The 20,507-nt window shown below is 37.8% G+C and overlaps 1 protein-coding gene across 1 annotated transcript in view; it reads right to left on the minus strand.

Annotated features, from left to right (window-relative positions):
- Nucleotides 1-20,507, minus strand: part of SLC44A5 (solute carrier family 44 member 5) — a gene marked incomplete at both ends in the record, with an annotated part of 373,929 nt that overhangs the window by 33,829 nt on the left and 319,593 nt on the right. Inside the window, 6 exons of the mRNA XM_079696573.1 lie at nucleotides 4,261-4,373; nucleotides 5,949-6,032; nucleotides 7,499-7,622; nucleotides 10,914-10,974; nucleotides 11,799-11,927; nucleotides 18,274-18,358. Of these exons, the coding sequence (XP_079552699.1) occupies nucleotides 4,261-4,373; nucleotides 5,949-6,032; nucleotides 7,499-7,622; nucleotides 10,914-10,974; nucleotides 11,799-11,927; nucleotides 18,274-18,358 (596 nt within the window). The remainder of the gene's footprint in view (nucleotides 1-4,260; nucleotides 4,374-5,948; nucleotides 6,033-7,498; nucleotides 7,623-10,913; nucleotides 10,975-11,798; nucleotides 11,928-18,273; nucleotides 18,359-20,507) is intronic.

Below are 20,507 nucleotides of genomic sequence, written 5' to 3' on the forward strand. Positions count from 1 at the left end.
TTGTTTTTTTTGCAGTACGCAGGCCTCTCAGTGTTGTGGCCTCTCCCGTTGTGGAGCACAGGCTCCCGACACGCAGGCTCAGCGGCCATGGCTCACGGGCCCAGCTGCTCCGTGGCATGTGGGATCTTCCTGGACCAGGGCACGAACCCACGTCCCCTGCATCAGCAGGCGGACTCTCAACTACTGCGCCACCAGGGAAGCCCCTAACTATATTTCTTTAGGCTAACTCTCTCTTTCTAACTCCAGACTGTATATTCAACTGCCTACTTGACATCTCCACTTTAATGCCTAATAAACACCTCAAACTCAACATGTTCAAAATTACACTTCTGATCAATCCCCTTTCTAAACCAAAAGGTTTAGAACCTTGCTCCACTCAAACCTTCCCTATCTCAGTTGATGTCAACTCCATCTCTCCAGTTGCTTGGATTAAAACCTTAGAAGTCATCCTTGACTCCTGACACTCTCTTATGAACTGCATTAAATCCATCAGGAAATTCCGTTGGTTCTACATTAAAAACCTATATGACCATCCTTATTGCTACCACCTTGGTCTGAGCTTCCCTCATTTGGCACATGAATTGCTGCAGTAACCTCTTCACTGATCTTATTGCTTCTTCTCTTGCCTCACTATGGTTTCTTCTCAACACAGGGACTAAAGCTGTCATCATTTCATATCCCTTCTCTACTCAAAACCCTACCTTGCCTCCCCATTTCACTCAGAGTAAAAGCAAGATCTTACAATAATCTGTAAGTCTCTGGCCCTCCATAAATTCTATGACCTCATCTCCTATTCTCCCCTTTACTCAGTACACTCATCCATACAAGCATTCTAGCTATTTCTTCAACATGCTCCCACCTTCAGGACTTTGTGCTAGCTGTACTAACTGTCTGGAACTTTTCCTTTATCTCCAATGGCTAACTCCATTGCCTCCTTCAAGTGTTTTCTCAGACCTCTTCTCCAAAATGCCTACCCTACTAATACTGCGATTTGCTCTCCTTGCCCTACCATGATACTCTCAATCCCCCTTTATCTATTCTACTTTTTCTTTTTTTCATGGCAAGAATCACCTTCCAATAGATAATTTGCTTAGGCTATAAGTATCAGGAGAGTAAGAACGTTTGTCTTTTTGTTTACTGTTCTTTCTCAAGAGGCTAGAATAGTGCCTGTTACACAGCAGCTGCTCAACTAATATTTGTTGACTGAACAAATAAAAGAAAGTACAACTAGATATGGGTGTCACTTCCCTTACTCTCCTTGGTATAATTAGAGCTTCCTGTATCTTTGAATTTATACCTTTCATCAGTTCTAGAAAATTCTCAGCCAATACCTTTCAAATATGTTGATATATTTTAGGCCCTTCTCAATCTATTCTCTCTCTCTCTTAACCACACAATCATATTTTGTCCTCTTGTCACATTCTGCTGTATTCTGAGTAATTATTTCAGAGGTTCATCTTTCAGTTCATTAATTCTCTATTTTACTATTTAACTTATCAATTTAATTTCTAATCTAACACTATATTGATTTGTTTTGAAAAGTTCTATTTGGTTCATCTTCATGTATGCCTGGATATTTTTGATGATTACTTTTTTTTTAATTGTATTTTTAATTCTTAAACATTTTATACATGATTATCTCATGTTCTGTATCAATCCATATCTGAATTCTTGGAGGCCTCAATCTGATGTTTATAGTTTCTTTTGTTTCTTTATTTTATATAAATTTATTTATCTTATATATATTTTTTGGCTGCGTTGGGTCTTCATTGCTGTGCACGGGCTTTCTCTAGTTGTGGTGAGCAGGGACTACTCTTCGTTGTGGTGCATGGGCTTCTCATTGCAGTGGCTTCTCTTGTTGCAGAGCATGGGCTCTAGGCGCACAGGCTTCAGTAGTTGTGGCTTGTGGGCTCTAGAGCACAGGCTTACTAGTTGTGGCGCACGGGATTATTTGCTCCGCGGCATGTGGGATCTTCCCAGACCAAGGCTCGAACCCGTGTCATGGATTCTTAACCACTGCACCACTAGGGAAGCTCTCTTTTGTTTCTTGCAAAAGACCATTTCCTTGCATGTTTGGTAATCTTTGATTGTAACTCATACTTTGTTCATTTTAATCTGTGGAAACCTGGTGATCTGAATTGAAGGTGCTTTCATCTAGAGGGGATTTATATTTGTTTTTGTTGGCAACCAAAGGGTACTACCAAACTGGGGTCGCTTTATACGTTTTCCAGGATCCCAGACCTACTCCAGGAGTTTCAGGTCTGACCCTCTACTCTTCTGCTGGCTCTGAGTGTCCTGATTGTAGCACTGGTATGGTCCACCCATAATTTCATATGTGCTTCCTGCTCTGTTCCCCACAGTTTAGCTTGTGGGTTTAAAATGGTTTTCCTTTTGGGGAGATTTCCTTTACTTCTGGTAAGCTCATCAAAAAAATACATTACATAAAACAATACAATACTCTTTTATGCCATTATTTCATAGCAAGAGGACCCTTCAGATTATTAATTCTTCCATGCTGGTGGATGTGAAAATCTCAGCAGTGTTTTCCAATTTATTTTTCTATTGCCTTCTCACTCCTGTCCTAGTGTTTGTTTGTTTGTTTGTTTGTTTGTTTTTAAAAGTATGTTCCCTGGGCTTCAAGTCCTCTTTCCTCAATAATATTCCTGCATAATAACAAAATAATAGATACCTTTTACTGAACAATTACTATGTGCTAGGCAGCTCTCTAAGTGCTTTATATACATTATTTATTAACACTCACAGATTCCTATTATACAGTTGAGGAAACTATGAATTAGAGACACTATGTACTTGCAGAGAATCACACAATTAATATGTGGTGATTCTAGAACTGTGCCTTTTTTCAAACTCCAAATACATATTTGTAACCATGGTGTTATATGGCCTCTCCTATATATCTCTTAATTTGTTCTGGTCAGTGAGAATTGTTCACATGCTCAACTTCTAAGATGGCAAAGGAAAGGGGATATTTTGAGCTCCAAGGAGGAAAATGACTTTTAGACAAAAAGCTTTCTTGGGAGTTTCAGATTAGAGGACAGCAATTCTTGCGTTCCTCTACCAGACTGACCCACCTCTTCACGGGCAGCTGCACAGGAGGAGCAGATAAGGAATAATACCTGGAAAGACGTGAACAATTGTCTAGAAACTTATATAGGATAACGAGCAGGATAATAACAATACCCCAAGACATGCTCAGTGTTTGCTGTATTCCAGGGACTGTTCTAAGATCTTTATATTCATTGTCTCATTTTACACTCACAGTCTTGTGAGATGGAGATACCATTACTGTGCTGATGTTATGGATAAGGAAACTGAGGCTTATAATCATTAAAATTTTCCAAAGTCTCCCAGTTACATTATGGAGCTGGGATTGGAACCCAAGCTAGCTACAGATTTTGCAGATTCTGCTGGTTTCTAATGCTGACATGTTTAAAGCTCTTCTTCTTTGAGTGACAAAAATAGGAAATTGTTATTTTTGGTATCTGTGACCATAAAATCTCATTGTCAATCTAAATGGTGTTGTAGCAGAAATAATTATTTTGAATAGAAACCTCTCAAACGTTCATATATTGGCCCATACATTTATTAGAAGACTGAGAAGAAGCTGCCATAAATGCTATACTGTTCGTTAGGAGAGACTTTAATTCCTTTTTTAGTGATTGCATTTTACCTGTACTGCTTTTGGCAGGATTGAGTTAAAAATTAGAGCTCAACCTTGAAATAAAGTAACTCTCCATCCAATGTGTAATTCAGAATACTTGCCTCTAGAGGGTGATGCCTCATTATGGAGTACTGGCCAATTACTAAAATATGTGACAGTACGTGGATTAAAAGTTCTAAGTTGAAAGAGGAAAACAGATCAATCACACTTCTGTAACAATGCAGACCTGGCCTTTGATCTGATAGAAAAGTTAAAGGACTCAAAGAAATCGTCTGAAATATTTTTCATTAACTTAAAAGGGATTCTTTTCACCTCCTTCTTAATACCCATGAGGCATGAGACCAAAGGCTGGTAGAGAAAAACAGTAGAACTTTCTGATAGCACTTTTTTTTTCCAAGATAAAGAAGAAATAATAGAGACAATATATGCAAAATTAAATAATTGTTCTCAATTTAACAACTTTTGGAGGGGAATAATTAAACTCACTGCAAGGAAAATGCTTTCTGGTGATTGATAATGGGGACTGAAAAGAAAAAGATTATTTTGATATTTGGTGATTTTAAGAGGGTGATACCTACCATAAGCTATAATCCCAATCACACCAAAGGTGAAGAGCCAGAAGAGGAAGCCAGCCGTGAACCTCAGGAGTATCACAAACATCCAACTGAGGAGCATGGCGATAGTCAGGCCACTGGAGGAAAAAATGCACAACAAACACAGGGGGCCAGTGTGCTAAACATAGCAGAATGAGCACAGCAAGACAACACTTTTTCTATTCAAAAAGATTCTTGATTATTTTACCTGGCTATAGAAACATTTATAATGTTAAAAAGTATAAATAATTTTTGCTGTTAAGATTTTCACGTGAAAGAGTAGGACCATCAAGGACTTTACACATGAATCAATTTTGTGCCTAGGTAAACTGAAGTTCAGTATCAATAGTTGTTCCAGGAAAAACCACAGTTCCTATCTGCCACAGTCCCTATCTGCCACAGTCCTATTTTTTTTCCTTCACACTTACCCACCAAGTATAAAAACCATGGGTAAAGCATATCCATGAGGAAATTGTACTGTTCTTGTTCTATCTACCTGGTGACTAATGAAAACCTTATGTAATATAACACTCTAGCAGTAAGGGAACAAACTTAGGGCAGAAAGACAAGCAAAATAACTGCCCCACACAGTTCCTGAATCCATGATTTTGCAGTCATTATCATTCTGGTCTAATTATCTCTAATCGTTTGTGATGTCTAACCTCACTAGACATTTATTTTGGGTCCCCAGTGATCTGTGGGCCATTATTTGGAGCCGTGATAAGGCTTCTGTGTCTCCTGGGCCACGCAACTTTATCAACCAATCAACAGCATGAATATTTCCCTTCTGTTTCAATTTCTTCCTGGGGTTTGATTGAGCTACTAGAGGTACTTCTTACCCCCCTGCCCCCCATATATCCAAGTTAAAGTCATATTGGATTCTTCTAGGTAATTTCATCAAAGAGAACTCACTAAGATTGGAAATTTGGCTGATGCTTCTATTAAGAACTGACACCACTTGTGATATCTGCAAGTTTCCAAACAGACAGAGCTTGGCACATGGATTGAGTTTATTGTCTTCAAATATTATCTTTAAAAAGAAAATATTAATAATACTGTCACTGGATAGATGACAGCATGTATCAGAGCACCTCCTCAGCTTGCAGTCTTGCAGAGCCTATGCTTTTAACTTCAGAAGCCATTCCTACATTTTCCTTTATGTTTCAGAAATGCAAATCTTATGTCTGAAAATTTAAAATCTCCTCTTCCCTTCAAATGTCTTTTTCAGCTTCTCTTAAGTACAGTGACTTTGATGATGATGATAACACACATTATGTGGAAGGGCTGTGTTAAAAAATAAGAATGATCCTTTGGAGGTCAAGAGGAGGACAAATGAGTACCAGAGAAATAACACTGCATCCACTGTAACGTGTGATGAAAAGCAAACATACCACAGATATGGCCCTGCGTGACTTGAAGTATATGTTTATAAGAGGACTTTTACTAGTGAGTTAATAAAATTAAATTTACATTCTTATAACTTTCTGCTATCACTGGGCAGATTTCCAAATATCTTTGCCTCATCTTCACTCTGTCTGAAAAAGAAAGTGGCAGGAACTGAAATCCAAGTCAACCTTTTATTCATGACTATGAATGGGGAATTTGAAGAAAGAAATTCTACAAAGATAAAATGAGAATGGGGCTGGAGAAGAAACACCTAAGCTTTCACTTACATGAGAATCCAATACCACGTTGTTGCATAGTCTTCAAACACTTTCACTCCAATTGCCCTTGCATCAAGGACTTTATTGATACCACTGAATTCAAAGAAGGAAAAAAAAATCAATTATTTTTTGACTACCGCTAAACAGAAATGTTCTTGTTATGATAAAAGGGATTTGGAAGCTGCAGTTCTAAGCATATTTTTAGAAACCATTTATCACTAGTGACTCTTTTCCTAGCCACAACAATACATGAGGTGTCACTTCGGTAAGCCTGCAAAGGTAGCCAGCTACAGCTGCACACAGAGGGAACGTGGCTTCCAAGAGCGATAAACAGACCCCTCTCCAACATATGCAACACACCCTCAGTGTTGCAGAAGCCTCACTATAAGACATGAATTTAGATGGTAAGATCAGCTTTTAACTTATAAAATCCATAGAGCCAATATAAAATCCATAGAGCCAAGAATGAATACGATATTTAATTCCCCTTCTTAATCTTCTGGCAGCCCTGTAGCAGGAAGGCACAAAGAGGCACATACAGAAAAGTACACCAATCGTTAGCAGCCAGTCTGATGAATTATCAAAGTGAACATACTTAGTAACTACAGCACAGTCATTCTTTTCCCCATGTGCCCCAATTACAACACCTCCCCCCCTCCCCCTAAAGTTAACCATAATCCTGACTTTTGTGATAATAATTTCCTAGTTTTCTTTTTAGTTGTACCATTTATATATGCATTTAATTTAGTTGTGCTTACTTTAAAATTTTGCATCAATGGAACTGTACTATTACTTTATGATTTCTTTCACGTAGCTTTATATTTCTGAAATTCATCCATGTTGCTATCATATTCTAAACACACAGGAACTGCACTATTCTACTAGGACTGCTAAAATCTTTTGAGAAAGAACAATAAATTTTTTACAATGCCTTTATTTTTTACTTTAAATTCAACAACTAAGCTATGAAATGGTACTCTGTGTGTTTATATTTGTGCACATACAAGTCTGTGTGCACCCAGGGAATTGTATTTCCCAATAACGTGGAACACCATGATGCATACAGCCAAGGGAAACAGAAAATTTACTTCACTGTAGTTAGTCCATAGAAAATCGACACAGTACTGATAGAGCAGCATCATGGTTGTTTCACCTTTCTTAAGGCCTCCTTCCCTTTAAAATATCTAGCAGTTTTATTACTTCAGTCATTTTTTTTAAATGGTGCTTTAAAAAAGCATGGGTTTTTAAAATTATGTTTATTCAAAAGTAAATTATACTAAGGTCTTGCGATCTGTTTCCTGATGTCTCATTTCTATACCTGTTGATAATGAAAGACTTAACCATTTTGAAAAACATAATTGTTCTTTCAAATTCATTCTGCTTTCTCTTTTACTTGGCTTTCTTAATGAACACATACCGAGTTCTCTAATCCACAGTGACATGGATATTTCAGAATAATACATAATTCTTCCTGCATAACCCTTAACCTAATGGAAGTTTTAGTTTGGGGACAATAATGGGATGCATCAAAATTGAAAATGGGAGTGTAAACAACATACTTTGCAGCTGCCCTGAGTTCTACAGCATTTCTTGTCTTTCCACTTCCATCTTCAAACACTGTCTTATTTCCTACTGTTAAAGTGCCATTTTTAGTAGAAAAGTCAGGGAAACATCTCTGGAGATCTGTAAAAATAAATTAAAATTATGATAATCACTTTCTTCCTTCATGATGTCCTCCCTTTCTTAAGCCTTCTGTTATTTATAATCAAATTCTTACTAGACAATGTATAAATTGCTGAATATAGATAACTGCCCATTACTTGATAATCAGATTTTCTGATGATTCTAAGACTGACATGGAAAGCAAATACGATCATAATCTGAAGTTACATTTAAACTTGCTGATTATTTTATACATGGTATATTCATCAAGTAGCCATAAGAAGGACACACAGCACAGGTTTTATAAGAGTAATACTGATAACCTCTCTCTCATGGTAAACACATTTTAATAAAAAGGCTATATTTACTTGAATGACTGGATGAATTTATTTTGTTAGTTTACAAAATTCTTAGATACTCCTTGAGTGAAACCTTGAAAACCAGAGTTTAGTGAACACTTCCTTGGGAAATAAGAATCAGCGCAAATTTTAGGTTACTAAGACAATTGAATTTTTATTTTCAAAGTCTGAATAATTTTTCTCTCTTCCAGCTCATTTACAAGTTTTTTTTAAGAGGGGCTGGAAATGGGAATTCTAAAGCTATCAAAAAAGGCCCCCACTTTGAAAACTCGCATTTCTGAGAAGAGTTAATTTACCATTCAATCTTCTATGTGCTTATTTTTAATTATACTGAATCCTTGCCTCTTTACAAATCTTTATTACTAAAAATGTTTTAAAAACCCAATTTTAAATGAAGAGGGAGGAGCAATCAGAAATGGATAATTTTTATATTTTTTCTTAGAAGAAGTATCACAGACTTGCATGGGTTCGTATGGAGTATAAACCTGAAAATATGAAAGCAGCTGATATAGAGAAAGAAGAAATATGTCCTTGTAAAGCTTTTCCTGACTTTCCTCTCTTAAAATGGTCTGATCTACCCACCTTCATCTTCCGTAGCATTTATAATCAGGGTGACTGCTTCAGTGCCCTCTCTCTCTCCTGCTCTTCCCTGGCAAATCTGACATAGTAGCCTCTACCAGATGCTTCCATTCCCTCTCAATCCAACTGTATTTCTGCCTCCACCTCTCCATGCAAATTAGCCTCCCAGTGATCCCAGTGACCTCCTAGTTGCCAAAACCTCCAAATCTTTTTTAGTCTTCATCCTGCTTGAACCCATTACCTAGCACAGTGCTTGGTACATAGTGGAACTCAGTAAGTATCTGCTGTTGAATGAATTAACTTTCTGTTGAATGAGTCTTTGACATGGGAGACAACACCTGCCTTTTAACACAGGCCCAGGTTCTCTCCTGCCTTCCCTTCTTCCTTTCTGTGTACTCTTTCTCTTTCTGCTCAACATGACTGTTCCCACATACAGAACCCCCGAAACTTGTTCTACATATTATATCTGGGCAATAACTCATCTAGTCTGTTAGCTTTAATTACTAAATATGCTCATTATATGTTTGGAAAGTAGAGAAAATTTTATGAAAGAAGATACAAAACTGTACATAGTTTTACCACCCACAGTGAACTATATTAAAATTTTGGTGCATTTCCTCCAGTCTTTCTTCTATAAGAAATTTTTTTTTGAGTTATAATTATACAGTACATGAGAGGTTGTCCCTTGTTACTTTCTTATAATATTACTTATTTCCATTTATAAAAACTTTAATGAGTGAATTTTATTAGCTGCATACTATTGTTTCAAGTACTATACTTAATCATCTATTGGGGGAATACAAGTGATTTCAATATTTATCTTAATGTTTCCTTCACTAGACTGTGAAGGACTGTGCCTTATTCATTTTTGTATCCCAACGTACATTTCATATTGTGTGATTTAACCAAACTATAGTTATAAGGGCAGGGCTATATGTTATACTTTTATACTTATTACATCTTCAGTGACTAATGATTCATTTTTACCGTTTTGCATAAAAATTTGTAATATTCTTCTTGACTACAGACACCTGTTGCCCAGGACTTCCTGGTTAAATGCAGTTGCTTGCCAGGCCTACATCTTTGCTGCAGGGTTTTAATGATCCAGAGAAGAGTGATGGGAGCACATAAGACATTATGTTCGATGGTAGCTACTTCAATGGTACCTGACTTTCTACTCAAACTGATGACTGTTGTCTTTCTTCCATTTTAAAAGAAATATGTACTCACTGTGGAAAAACAGAGATATAGAAAAAAGAAGAAAGAAGAGAGAAAATGGCCATAGTTTTGCCACCTCCAAAACAATCACTTAATATTTTGGCATATTTCTTTCCAATCTTTTTCTTTGAATAGTTTTTTTTGGTTGTTGTTTATTTTAATTTATACAGGCTTGTCATAATGCATATAGTATTTTTCATTTTATGTAACACTGTAACATATACACAATACTTAATATGTAAAAATTATAAATATTTCACTTAATGAATATATCATAATTTATTTAAGCATTTCCTTGCTCTTGGATAGTAGAGTATTTCCTTTTAATTTTCTTTGTCTTTTCTTTTTTTGGGGGGTGCTTTTTGGAATAACACTGTGATGGACATCTTTATGTTAATTTTTTTCTCTGTTCTTAGAATTATAGCCTTAAGAAAGGAAAATGAGTGATTATTTCATTTTCTTCTAAACAGTTAAATAAAGTTTATAGGGGCTTCCCTGGTAGCGCAGTGGTTGAGAGTCCGCCTGCCGTTGCAGGGGACACAGGTTCGTGCTCCTGTCCGGGAAGATCCCACATGACACGGAACGGCTGGGCCCGTGAGCCATGGCCGCTGAGCCTGCGCGTCTGGAGCCTGTGCTCCGCAACGGGAGAGGCCACAACAGTGAGAGGCCCGCGTACCGCAAAAAAAAAATAAAGTTTATAAATTTTAAAGAAATAAAATGTTGATGTATTCAGGAGACATATAAATATTTCAACTTTCAAATTATAAATACAAGTATATAGCCCACCCTCACTCCCCAGGCAATTTCTCAACAAACTTTTTGGCTGAATTCAGGGGTGGATGTGTTAGACTATGTCTGTGCTTATGTGTGTTCCTAGAGCACCAAAGAATCAATCTAAATGGGCTTTTAAAAATCAATTTTCAAACTTTTTTGTGTGTGTTTAAGCAGCCAAACCTAAAACCACACCAAGCTCCAGTGGAACATCCCCAGCTGGAGCCAGAAGAATGGGCTTTATTCTTCCTAATTAACTCTGGGACCCTGGGCCAGCCATAGGACCATTCCCGGCCTCAGTTTTGTCAACTGTGAAATAAGGGAATTGAATTAAATAACTTCTTGGTAGATTCTGTGTTTCTAAGGTAAAATAATAGCCACTTACAAGGTTTGCTTGGAAAAATCGCTGTTGGACAATCATCATCCAGTAAAACTTGTGTGAGAGTCTAAAATTGAAGGAAGAGTATGTTAACATTTTAAAGATGATGTGATGACAAGTTTTACTCTTGATATAAAAATTTTGTCCTTTAAAAATTCAATTCCCTAATAATCTCCTTATCCCAAATTACACCCCTAATAAGAGTAATTGTAAGATTATAACACACACATACTTGTTTGACAATCACTCTTAAATATCCTAACTGTAATTCAATTGAATCAACAATAATAAAGTCAGACCTGCTGAAACCAAGGTATGTCTTTGAAGGTGTGTATCTTCGTCTTAGTTATATCCTTAGTCTCTAATCCTTTAATTTTTTTCTTAAAAAATGGCATCTTCTCTAATTTAGAAGCCATTACTACTAATTAACACAATAAGGCTTTAGAAATCCCTTATAAATCTTAAATCTAGGTAGTGTTTGGGGACTTTTTAAATGAGTAGTTATCAAACCAGGTTTGGAAGTAAAATTCTTATTACTAAGTAGCCATGGAGCTTTATCACCACATTAATGAAATGGTGACTGCAGGTGACATTTAGCTCTTAGCTCTAGACAGCAAAAAATCCAAATAGAGAATTTGCTGGTGTCAGGGAATAGTTGATGCTAACTTACCAGACCTAAGAGTCTTGTATAACACCCCAAGTCTACAAAATGATATGGTATAAATTGTGTGTGTGTTTGTATGTACATGTGCATTTGTGTTTTAATGAAATGGTACCGTTAGTAATCACTTCCAAGAAGATTTTGGAGATTGATCCGTTACAAATGCTCATGTTACACTTGCGATTGAAACAAGGTAAATTCTTTCTAGTTTTAAGCTTAAACACACATACTTTCGCAGGCTTAAGAAAAGCAGACTTGCAGAACTGGCTGTAGTATGTCCAGTAGTTTCTGTCTTTTCTGTACATAAATTGTATTTCCATGTAGGTTAAAAATCTTTCTGGGCACTTGGAGACACAGATCTGTGAAATAAAGAAACACAATGGTGGGAATTGAATTGAGTTGAACAAACCAAGGAATTATCTACAAGGTTAAACTTCTAAATTACCCAAGACTATAAAAAAGCAAAGTACCATTTTCCATCTAAGAAACTTAAATCAATTCTCTAAACTTACTGTAAAAAATAAAATTTCATGTACTAGTATTCAACCTCTACTCCTTTCCCTTCGATGTTGATGTTCTGTTGAAACAATAAGATGCTGTACAATGACAAGCTTACTTTTACCTTCTGATTTGACATAATTGTAGATCTACATGCAGCTGTGAAAAATAATAGATTCCACATACCTTTCACCCAGTTTTGGCCAATAGTAATAACTTGCATAACTATAGTACAATATCACAATCAGGAAACTGATATTGTTACAATCCACTAACCTTATTCAGTTTCCACCAGTTTTACATGCATTCATTTGTGTGTATGTGTGTGCAGTTCTATGCAATTTTATAATCTGTAGATTTGTGTGACATCTTCCTTAGGACAGTGATGAACTTTTAATGAAATATTTTTTTATGATTTTCTGAATTAGTAGATAAAAGCTTAATGCAAGATTAATTTCACCTGTGTAGTTTATACATTTTTTTCAGGGGTAGAATCTTGTTTTCTTTCCTTTATGTGAATACAATGGTAATTTAAAACACTCCAAACATTGATAACTTATGCCACTAATAACTATCAGTGCCAATGAATTCTCAGAACATAATTGGAGGTTTTATTACCATAAGAAACTAACAAAATTAGGGCTATTTGTGGCAATCAATCATTATTATTGTCTTTCAGCAGCACCAGTCAAACATGGGCAGAGAGGTCACTGATGCAATTATCTTACATTAATTAACTTTGGGGGCCTATTAATGCCAAACCGGATGGCCGTGCTAGTCCACAGAGCCACCATGGAGTGACTGCAATCCAATTAGTAACTCCACAGAGAGAAAGCAGAATCAGGGAAGATGCACTCTGTTGGTTTTGCTTTTGTTTGTAATAAAAAAACAAAGATCATAGGAAGCCATGAGAGTTGTAGTGAATCCTTGAACATTCCCTTCCTCCACCTTCAGTTCCTCCTTAGAAAAGGCTTCTCAGCTCTGACTTGCTCCATCTCCCTACCGTACTTTGGTAACTATTCTCACTGACCAGATTCTAGCTCAACCCCCACTGGTAGTTAGGTAAAAACACGGCTGCTGAGGTGACATCTCTTTCCCCTTTTTTGGGTCATGTCTCTGCTATACGAGGAAAATTGGTATCAACCCCACAGCTAAGGTAGTAGGTAGATAACTAAATGGGCACCTCAAAAATCTCACAGTTAATATTGTTTTATAGCAGCAGCAGTCCAATTTCTTTTAGAAGTTTTGACAAGGTAAACAACCCATCTCCACATTCATACCTCCAGATGCATTTTCTCTTTCTCAGTCTCTCCTACACATATATACACATACACACACAAGCACATAGACACATTCATACACCTCTAGAGGAAATATTGAAAGTCTCACAGGCATCTTTCTATGAAAACTGAAGAACTGTTTAGGGACATTCACAGCAACCAACCAACATGCTCACATTTTTTGGAAGAAGACTGAGGTCATTGTCAATGTGAACATCAAAAGTTTACTCTGATGGGAGCTAAGCTGAAAAACCATTAACATATTAGGAGCTACCTCACAGACATTTAGATGTTGATGTAAGTAAATTTGGTAATTTACTTACATGACTCTGAAAGATAACTGAACTAGCCCCTTGTTGGATACATTTAAATGGATTTATAAAAGTGAATACTGAATATACTAATGTTTTCATAGGCTTTCAATGATGGTAGGAGCTACTGAGTTGAGGCTATGATGATTTCTGTATTTATAAATACACACACATACAATGTATACTACACATATAAAAGTGCGGTGTATGCAACATATAAAAGAAAGTAATTTAAGTGGTAAAAAATGTTTTGATAATGAGAATCACATCAAATTTCATTCCAGGCAAAAATAAGCTGTTAAAAAACAATATGGCAAATGTTCTTTACTCTCTCAATCAGACAAATTTGTTCACTTCAAATAGGGTGCTGATTAGTAGCAATCAACATATAATTAGCCAAAAATGAAGGTCACATTGAGATTGGGTATCCTAATTGATCAAGGTCTGTCCTTTAAATGCTTACGACACATGTCTGGACCATGCTGCATTAACAAAAAACATCATGCGTAAAACTATGGCTTGGATCAGTAGACACACCACTGCCTGGCAGACTGAAAGCAATCCTGCATTATTGGCAGCTAATATATATTCTGACTCAGTTCTGATTCTTTGTATAACCACAAAGGGGCATTCTGAATATAGTTCTTCATCATTATTTTTACTTCTTCCATTCCTATAGGGTTAACATTCTAATATAAATTAGGATTTGGTGAGTGGAAGAGAGAGTTACACTGAAGGTTAAAACACTACAATTTGCAACGAAGAAAGGATAATCTAGTAAATCTAGTAATTTATGTAATCTAGTAATTTATGAAATGTAATAAAAAGCATAATGTGCAAGGATTTTTTGTTTCATCATGGGAATGATGTATTTGTATAGTGTAGTGGAAATTTTTCTAGACTGGGAATAGGAAGATATTCTCTCATTCATTCATTTACTCATTCAAATATTTATTTATCACCTGCTCTGAGCCTGCTGTAGGCACTGGGGACACAGTAGTGAACAAAACAGATAAAATTCCCTACTTTCTAGTAGGGGAGATGGTTAACAACAAATAAACAAAATTGTTTGCTATGAGATGGTAGCAGGTGTTATGGAGAAAAATAAGGCTAGAAAGAAGGCCAGAGGATGAAAGGTACCAGGGTGGGATTCTAATTTTAAATAGGTAGTTAAGGGAGGCCTCAACAAAAGGTAATATTTGAGGAAGACTTGAGGAAGACTTGAAGAAGACTAGTGATCTAGTCATCAGGAGAAAGAGCAGGCTAGGCAGGGAGATCAGCAAAGTCTAGAGCTATGAAGTCGGCACTTTCCTGGATCCTTTGAAGACAACAGATGGTCAGTATGACCTGAGTGTAGTGAGCAGAGGGAGAGCCATAACATATGTGGTCAGAGTCGGGCAGACAGTGAAGGACTTTGTAGGCCATTGTTAGGACTTTGGCTTTTAATATAAGTAACTTGGGAAGTTATTGAGGGGAGGGGGCTTGAGCAAAGGAGGGACATAATGTGACTTACATTTAACAGGATCACACTGGCTGCTGGGTGGAAAAGAGAGTCTAAGGGGCTGGAGACAGGGGCAAGAAGAGACCAGTCAGGAGGTCATGGAACTAATCTAGCTGGTTCCTTGAAAAAAGGAGGAGATGGTGAAAAAAGGAGGAGTTTGGTCCTGGGTATATTTTGAATGGAGACCAGAGGAATTAGCTCACAGCTCAAACATGAGTGTGACAGAAAAGAGGGATCAAGGATGATTCGATGGCATTTACAGCTGTAATAGGAAAGACCGATGGGGGGTGGGGAACAATTTTAAGGATAAAGTCAGAGACTAGGAATTGAGTTTGGACATGCTAAATTTGAGATGCTAACTACATATCCCTGTAGAGACATGGCATAGGTGGTTGGATAGAAAGATCTGGAGTTCTGGGAGCAGACTGATCTGGATAGATAAATTAGGAAGTGCAGCATATAGATTGTGTTAAAAACACAAGACTAGGTGCAATCGCCAAAAGGAGTAAATGTAGGTATTGAAGAGGACTAAGCTTGCTAGAGGAGGAAACTCCAGTGTTTAGAAGACGCTGGAAAGATGAAGAGAAACCATCAAAGAAGACTGATAGGGAGTAGCCAGAGAGTTGGGAGGAAACACAATGTTGTGCCCTAGAGAGCAAGTGAAGAAAGTATATTAAGGAAGAGGGATTGATTAAACAGTGCTCTTAGCTCAAGTAAATACGGATTGAGAATTGACCATTGGTTTAAATAGATGGAGATCAATGGTATCAATATCATTTGGAGAAAATGGAGTAGGAGTAAAAGCCTGAATGAAAATGAGAAGGGAGGATTTAGACACATTGAATATAAACTATTCTTATGAGGAGTTTGGCAACAATGAGGCACAGAGATATGAAGCAGTAACTGGAAGGGGATGTGGGATCAAGGAGAGAATTATTTAAGAGGGAAGAAATAACAGCATGTTTGTCTACCGATGGGGATAACTTAGTAGAGAAGGAAAATGGTAATAAAAGAAAAAACCAGGGCTTCCCTGGTGGCGCAGTGGTTGAGAGTCCGCCTGCCGATGCGGGGACGTGGGTTCATGCCCCAGTCCAGGAAGATCCCACATGCCACGGAGCAGCTGGGCCCGTGAGCCATGGCCGCTGAGCCTGCGCGTCCGGAACCTGTGCTCCGCAATGGGAGAGGCCACAACAGTGAGAGGCCCGCGTACCGCAAAAAAAAAAGAAAAAACCAGAAGATTTCTGGAGTTGTGTGCTGGACTTTGTGAGCGAGGATAAGATCTAATGCACGAGAGGATGGGCTGGCCTTGGGCGCACAGGCTGTTCCTCCACAGTAAGAGCAGGGAAGGCAGAGTAAATACATGAACACAGATGATGACAGGTAGGCAAGTGGAGGTCAGTGTTGTAGCTTGTAAAAGTTGTTTTCTGAATGCTGATACTTTCTCAGTGAAATAGGAAGCTAAGTCAGAGGCTGACATGGAGACTGGGAAGGAGGTCTTGGAGGTTTGAGGTGAGAGGAAAAGGTGTAAAATTGTTTTCTAGCAGAGTAGCTAGTGAATGGGCAAAGTGTCTCCTGTGTGATTTGGGGACAGCATTAAGGGCCCCCTTGCGGTTAGTGGTCCTTAATTTAATGGACTGTTGTGTGTGTTTTCTGCAAGAACACACAGCTGCCTGGGTTGAGGCATGGAGTAGGCAGAAAGCTGCATTTAGCCATGAATGATGTTTTGCCAGGGAAGTACAAGTAAATGAGAAGGGGCAAAAGAACTGAGGGTTTATATAAGGGAGTTATTTTTTTTTAATTTTTTAATTTTATTGAAGTATAGTTGATTTACAATGTTGTGTTAGTTTCTGACGTACAGCAAAGTGGAACAAAGAGATAGCAACTAAGTCAAAATCTTACTAAGTTTTTGAGGTAGTTGTACTGCCAAATTCATGACCTAACCTGAAAAGGCCTTTCACTGTTAATATAATCTTTGAGGTTCTAAACTCGCACAATAGGAAGAAAGTTTCAAAGCCATGCGGCCCCTAAGAGGGTATATTTCCAATGTTCAGCAATGGTGTGGTCTGAGGCTGACAGACAGGAAATAACCTTCCAGGTGGTTGAGCAAAGAATCATAGGATGTGATGGATAAGGAACTTCCTTCAGAGAACACGATCCAGGTCAAATAAAAGACTGTTTTCCAGTGCCATGCACTAAAGACCACTGAAGACCTTTCTGAATGGGAGCTTGTATTCTAATTTTCCTAGCCCTGTTCCCCATTGTGCATTTAGTGTCAAGACCTGATGGAGAGACTATCCATAATCCATAGATCCTAGACTATGGGTTAAAGATAGTACCACATGGGATTCTGGGTTGTCTCCCTTGGGAAGAAGGGTGTTCTGGAGGAAAGAGGGATAGACTATGGAAGAAACAATGAAGTTTGTCCCTATTGTTTCATTTGTTCATGGTACACAAGAGGCTGCTCAGCCCACAATTACATTGCTTTATTCCCTCCTTCTTGCATCTCGGTGTGAACAAATAAAACTAATGAGTCTATGGCATATAAGTAGAAATGCACTGTGTGAGCCTACTGATCCAAGGCTTTTAAGAACAGGGGTGCTTTATTCAGCCTCTCTGTCTTCTTCCGGCAACTGGCTGCTTCTCCTGCTGAGGACTTAAGGGACAACAGAGCCACCAGATGAAAGGAGCCTGGAAGAGAGTTGCCCATTGACCACAAACACCGCCTTTTACTCTTATATGACCAAAAAGAAACTGTTTTAAGTCACTGAAAAACTGGGGTTTATTAGTTACAGTAGCTGGCTTTATTCTTCCTAATACTGATCTTGAGAAAAATATCTCCACTTCTCTGGGCTGCAGTTTATTCATTTATAAAAATAGGTGGTTAGACAAGATAATCACTGAGGTTCCTAGTAATACTAAAATGATTAATCCCTGCTTTTTTTTAATTGTATATGAACAAACATGAGCTTATACTTCTGTCTTCCCACCTTCCATAAATTCATCATTAATCACACACACCCAGAACTCAAATGTAGTTTCTCAGTTCTTTCACCCAAGAATGTTCAAAATCGCTGACATCACCAGCGAGGCTTTTTTTTTTTTTTTTTTGCCTTACCTGTCTGGTAGGGCACTGTAGGTTTACCATCACGGAGGGACTGGTACAGCTGAGCAGGTTAAAGTAAAACAAAATGGGCTTGTTCCTAAGAGAACAACATAATATTTTTAGTGACTGTGGAAATATTTCATATCATTTCAGCTCCTGTATACTTTAATAAAACATCACATTTAAAAATCAGCTTCATTTTCCCCAGACAGTTGTAAAATATTCTTCAACTCCCCTTTAACCTGCCTAACATTTAAAGCACCTTTTGGTCATAGTAAAAAGTTGAAATAATCAAATTGTCCGTCAACAGGGGATTGGTTACATAAAGAATTCCACATCCATAAAGAAGACTATATTGCCATTGAAAATAATGTTGAAAAAATGTTTAATGTTTTAGCAGGGAAAAGTGACACCCAAAGAGATCACAGGAGAGTTGAAATAAACCAATGGGGTAGAAAGAGGGCAGCACTGAAGCAGCCTGTCATGGGAGAACGTGGAGTCAAGTAAATGGGCTTGCATCTTCCTGGTGGTACCTCATCTGACAAGAGACTGGAGGTGAATCACCAGGGATAAAGCCAAAGGGGTTTGGTGGAGGGCAAGCCAAAGCTGATTTCTCAAATCAAAGAACTAGTCAGTGAGGACTTCCCCAGAGAATTTCCACTTGTGCACCATGAGAGAGCCAGCCTTTGGATGCTTACCCCAAAGACAGAGTTTATGGATAGTCAGTTACATCTTAGCTGCAGTAGCAACAACCATGTGGGACTAGGGCAGTGGCCAGGAAAGTAACAGATACTCTTCCTTCTATCTGTCACAACACAAAGAAAGAGCTAGGACCAGGAGAGAGAGAAGAGAAGGGAAATAGCAGAACAGGGCCTCTCTCCCACTCTAAGTTCCCTTGCAGTGTTCAAACCTGAGCTGGGGAATTGGAAGAAACAAGATTCAAATTTTAAATTGCACTGCACTGAACTTTTTAACAATAGTAAGTATTTAGAAAGCTATGGAAGGAAGCTACCCAAGATGCCAAAACAAGAAGGAAAGAAATTTGAAAGAACATTGTTAAAGGCAATAATAGGGGAAAAATAAACCCATTTCATGTTTGTAATCCCATCTAGTTCAGATGGCTCAAGAATCTGGCTATAAATTCATACACAATATGCACAAGGCTACTTCACGATTCCACAAGAGTGAACTTGGCTCTTTCACCACCCAAGCAACTATATCTTCTGCATGTGATTCAGATTTGTACCTAAGTAAATTAATAAATTATTACATGTCATGGATCGTTGGAGTCCCTTAGGAGTAGTTAAAATTCTGAATGGTAAATCAGTAAGTGTCAAGAGTCCCCTACAGGTAAAACTGATTTATAAACTGCAAAATGTTACATAAACTCAAGTTGTTCAACAGATTATGTGATCCTCAAGGGTAAAGTTTGTACCTTATTCATCTTTATACCCACCTACCTTGCCAACACTTAGCCGAGTACTTGGCCCATATTAGGCACTCATCAGATGTTGTAGAACAGATGAGATCAATTTCAGAATAAGTTTTTCAATATCTTAGAATTTTCCTTAGTTTTTTGCCCAAATCTATAGTCATTCTATCAAAGTCTGTCTGATATCTTTAAACATCAGTGGTCCTCAGATTCCTTAGGTACAAAGTAGATGGCGATGGTTGCAGCTGAACAATTCTGCAGAAGTGATTGAGGAAGTAACTCATTATTTAACTTGAATTATATTCCCACCATGAAACAACAAAACAGAAGCAACTACAAGCTACTAGTTTGAGATGATGTAAGATGCACTTAAGCCCATCTCTCTTCTTTCCCGAGACTCATGGAAATAAAAGAATAAAAGTACAAAAAGGAATAAACCTCACCATACCAGCTAAGGATGTGCAGGATGGGATCTGCACACAATTGCACAAGAGAGTTCAACAATTTCTGGAAGATGGAGAGCATATGAGACTGTGTTGAGTGATGAATGCACCATAGAAAAGCTACAAAAAGGGTGGGATATGATATGCCTGTTAGAAATCATGACACATTCTGGACTCAAAGCTGAGAGTGAGAAATGTGGCCAAAAGTAAGAAGATTAATGAAGGTTTATATACAGGTCTACAGTGCAAATCAGCGTCTCTGTGCTCCTCCCATACACCTACACTTAAGACTTCTAGCATCCAGGAAAAATGGGCAAAAACAGAGGCCTCTTTTGTTGAATGATAGCAAGGGCTTTTGTGGGATTGGGTAC

This window comes from Hyperoodon ampullatus (genome assembly GCF_949752795.1).
Source record: "Hyperoodon ampullatus genome assembly, chromosome: 2".
NCBI classification, from domain to species: Eukaryota; Metazoa; Chordata; class Mammalia; order Artiodactyla; family Ziphiidae; genus Hyperoodon; species Hyperoodon ampullatus.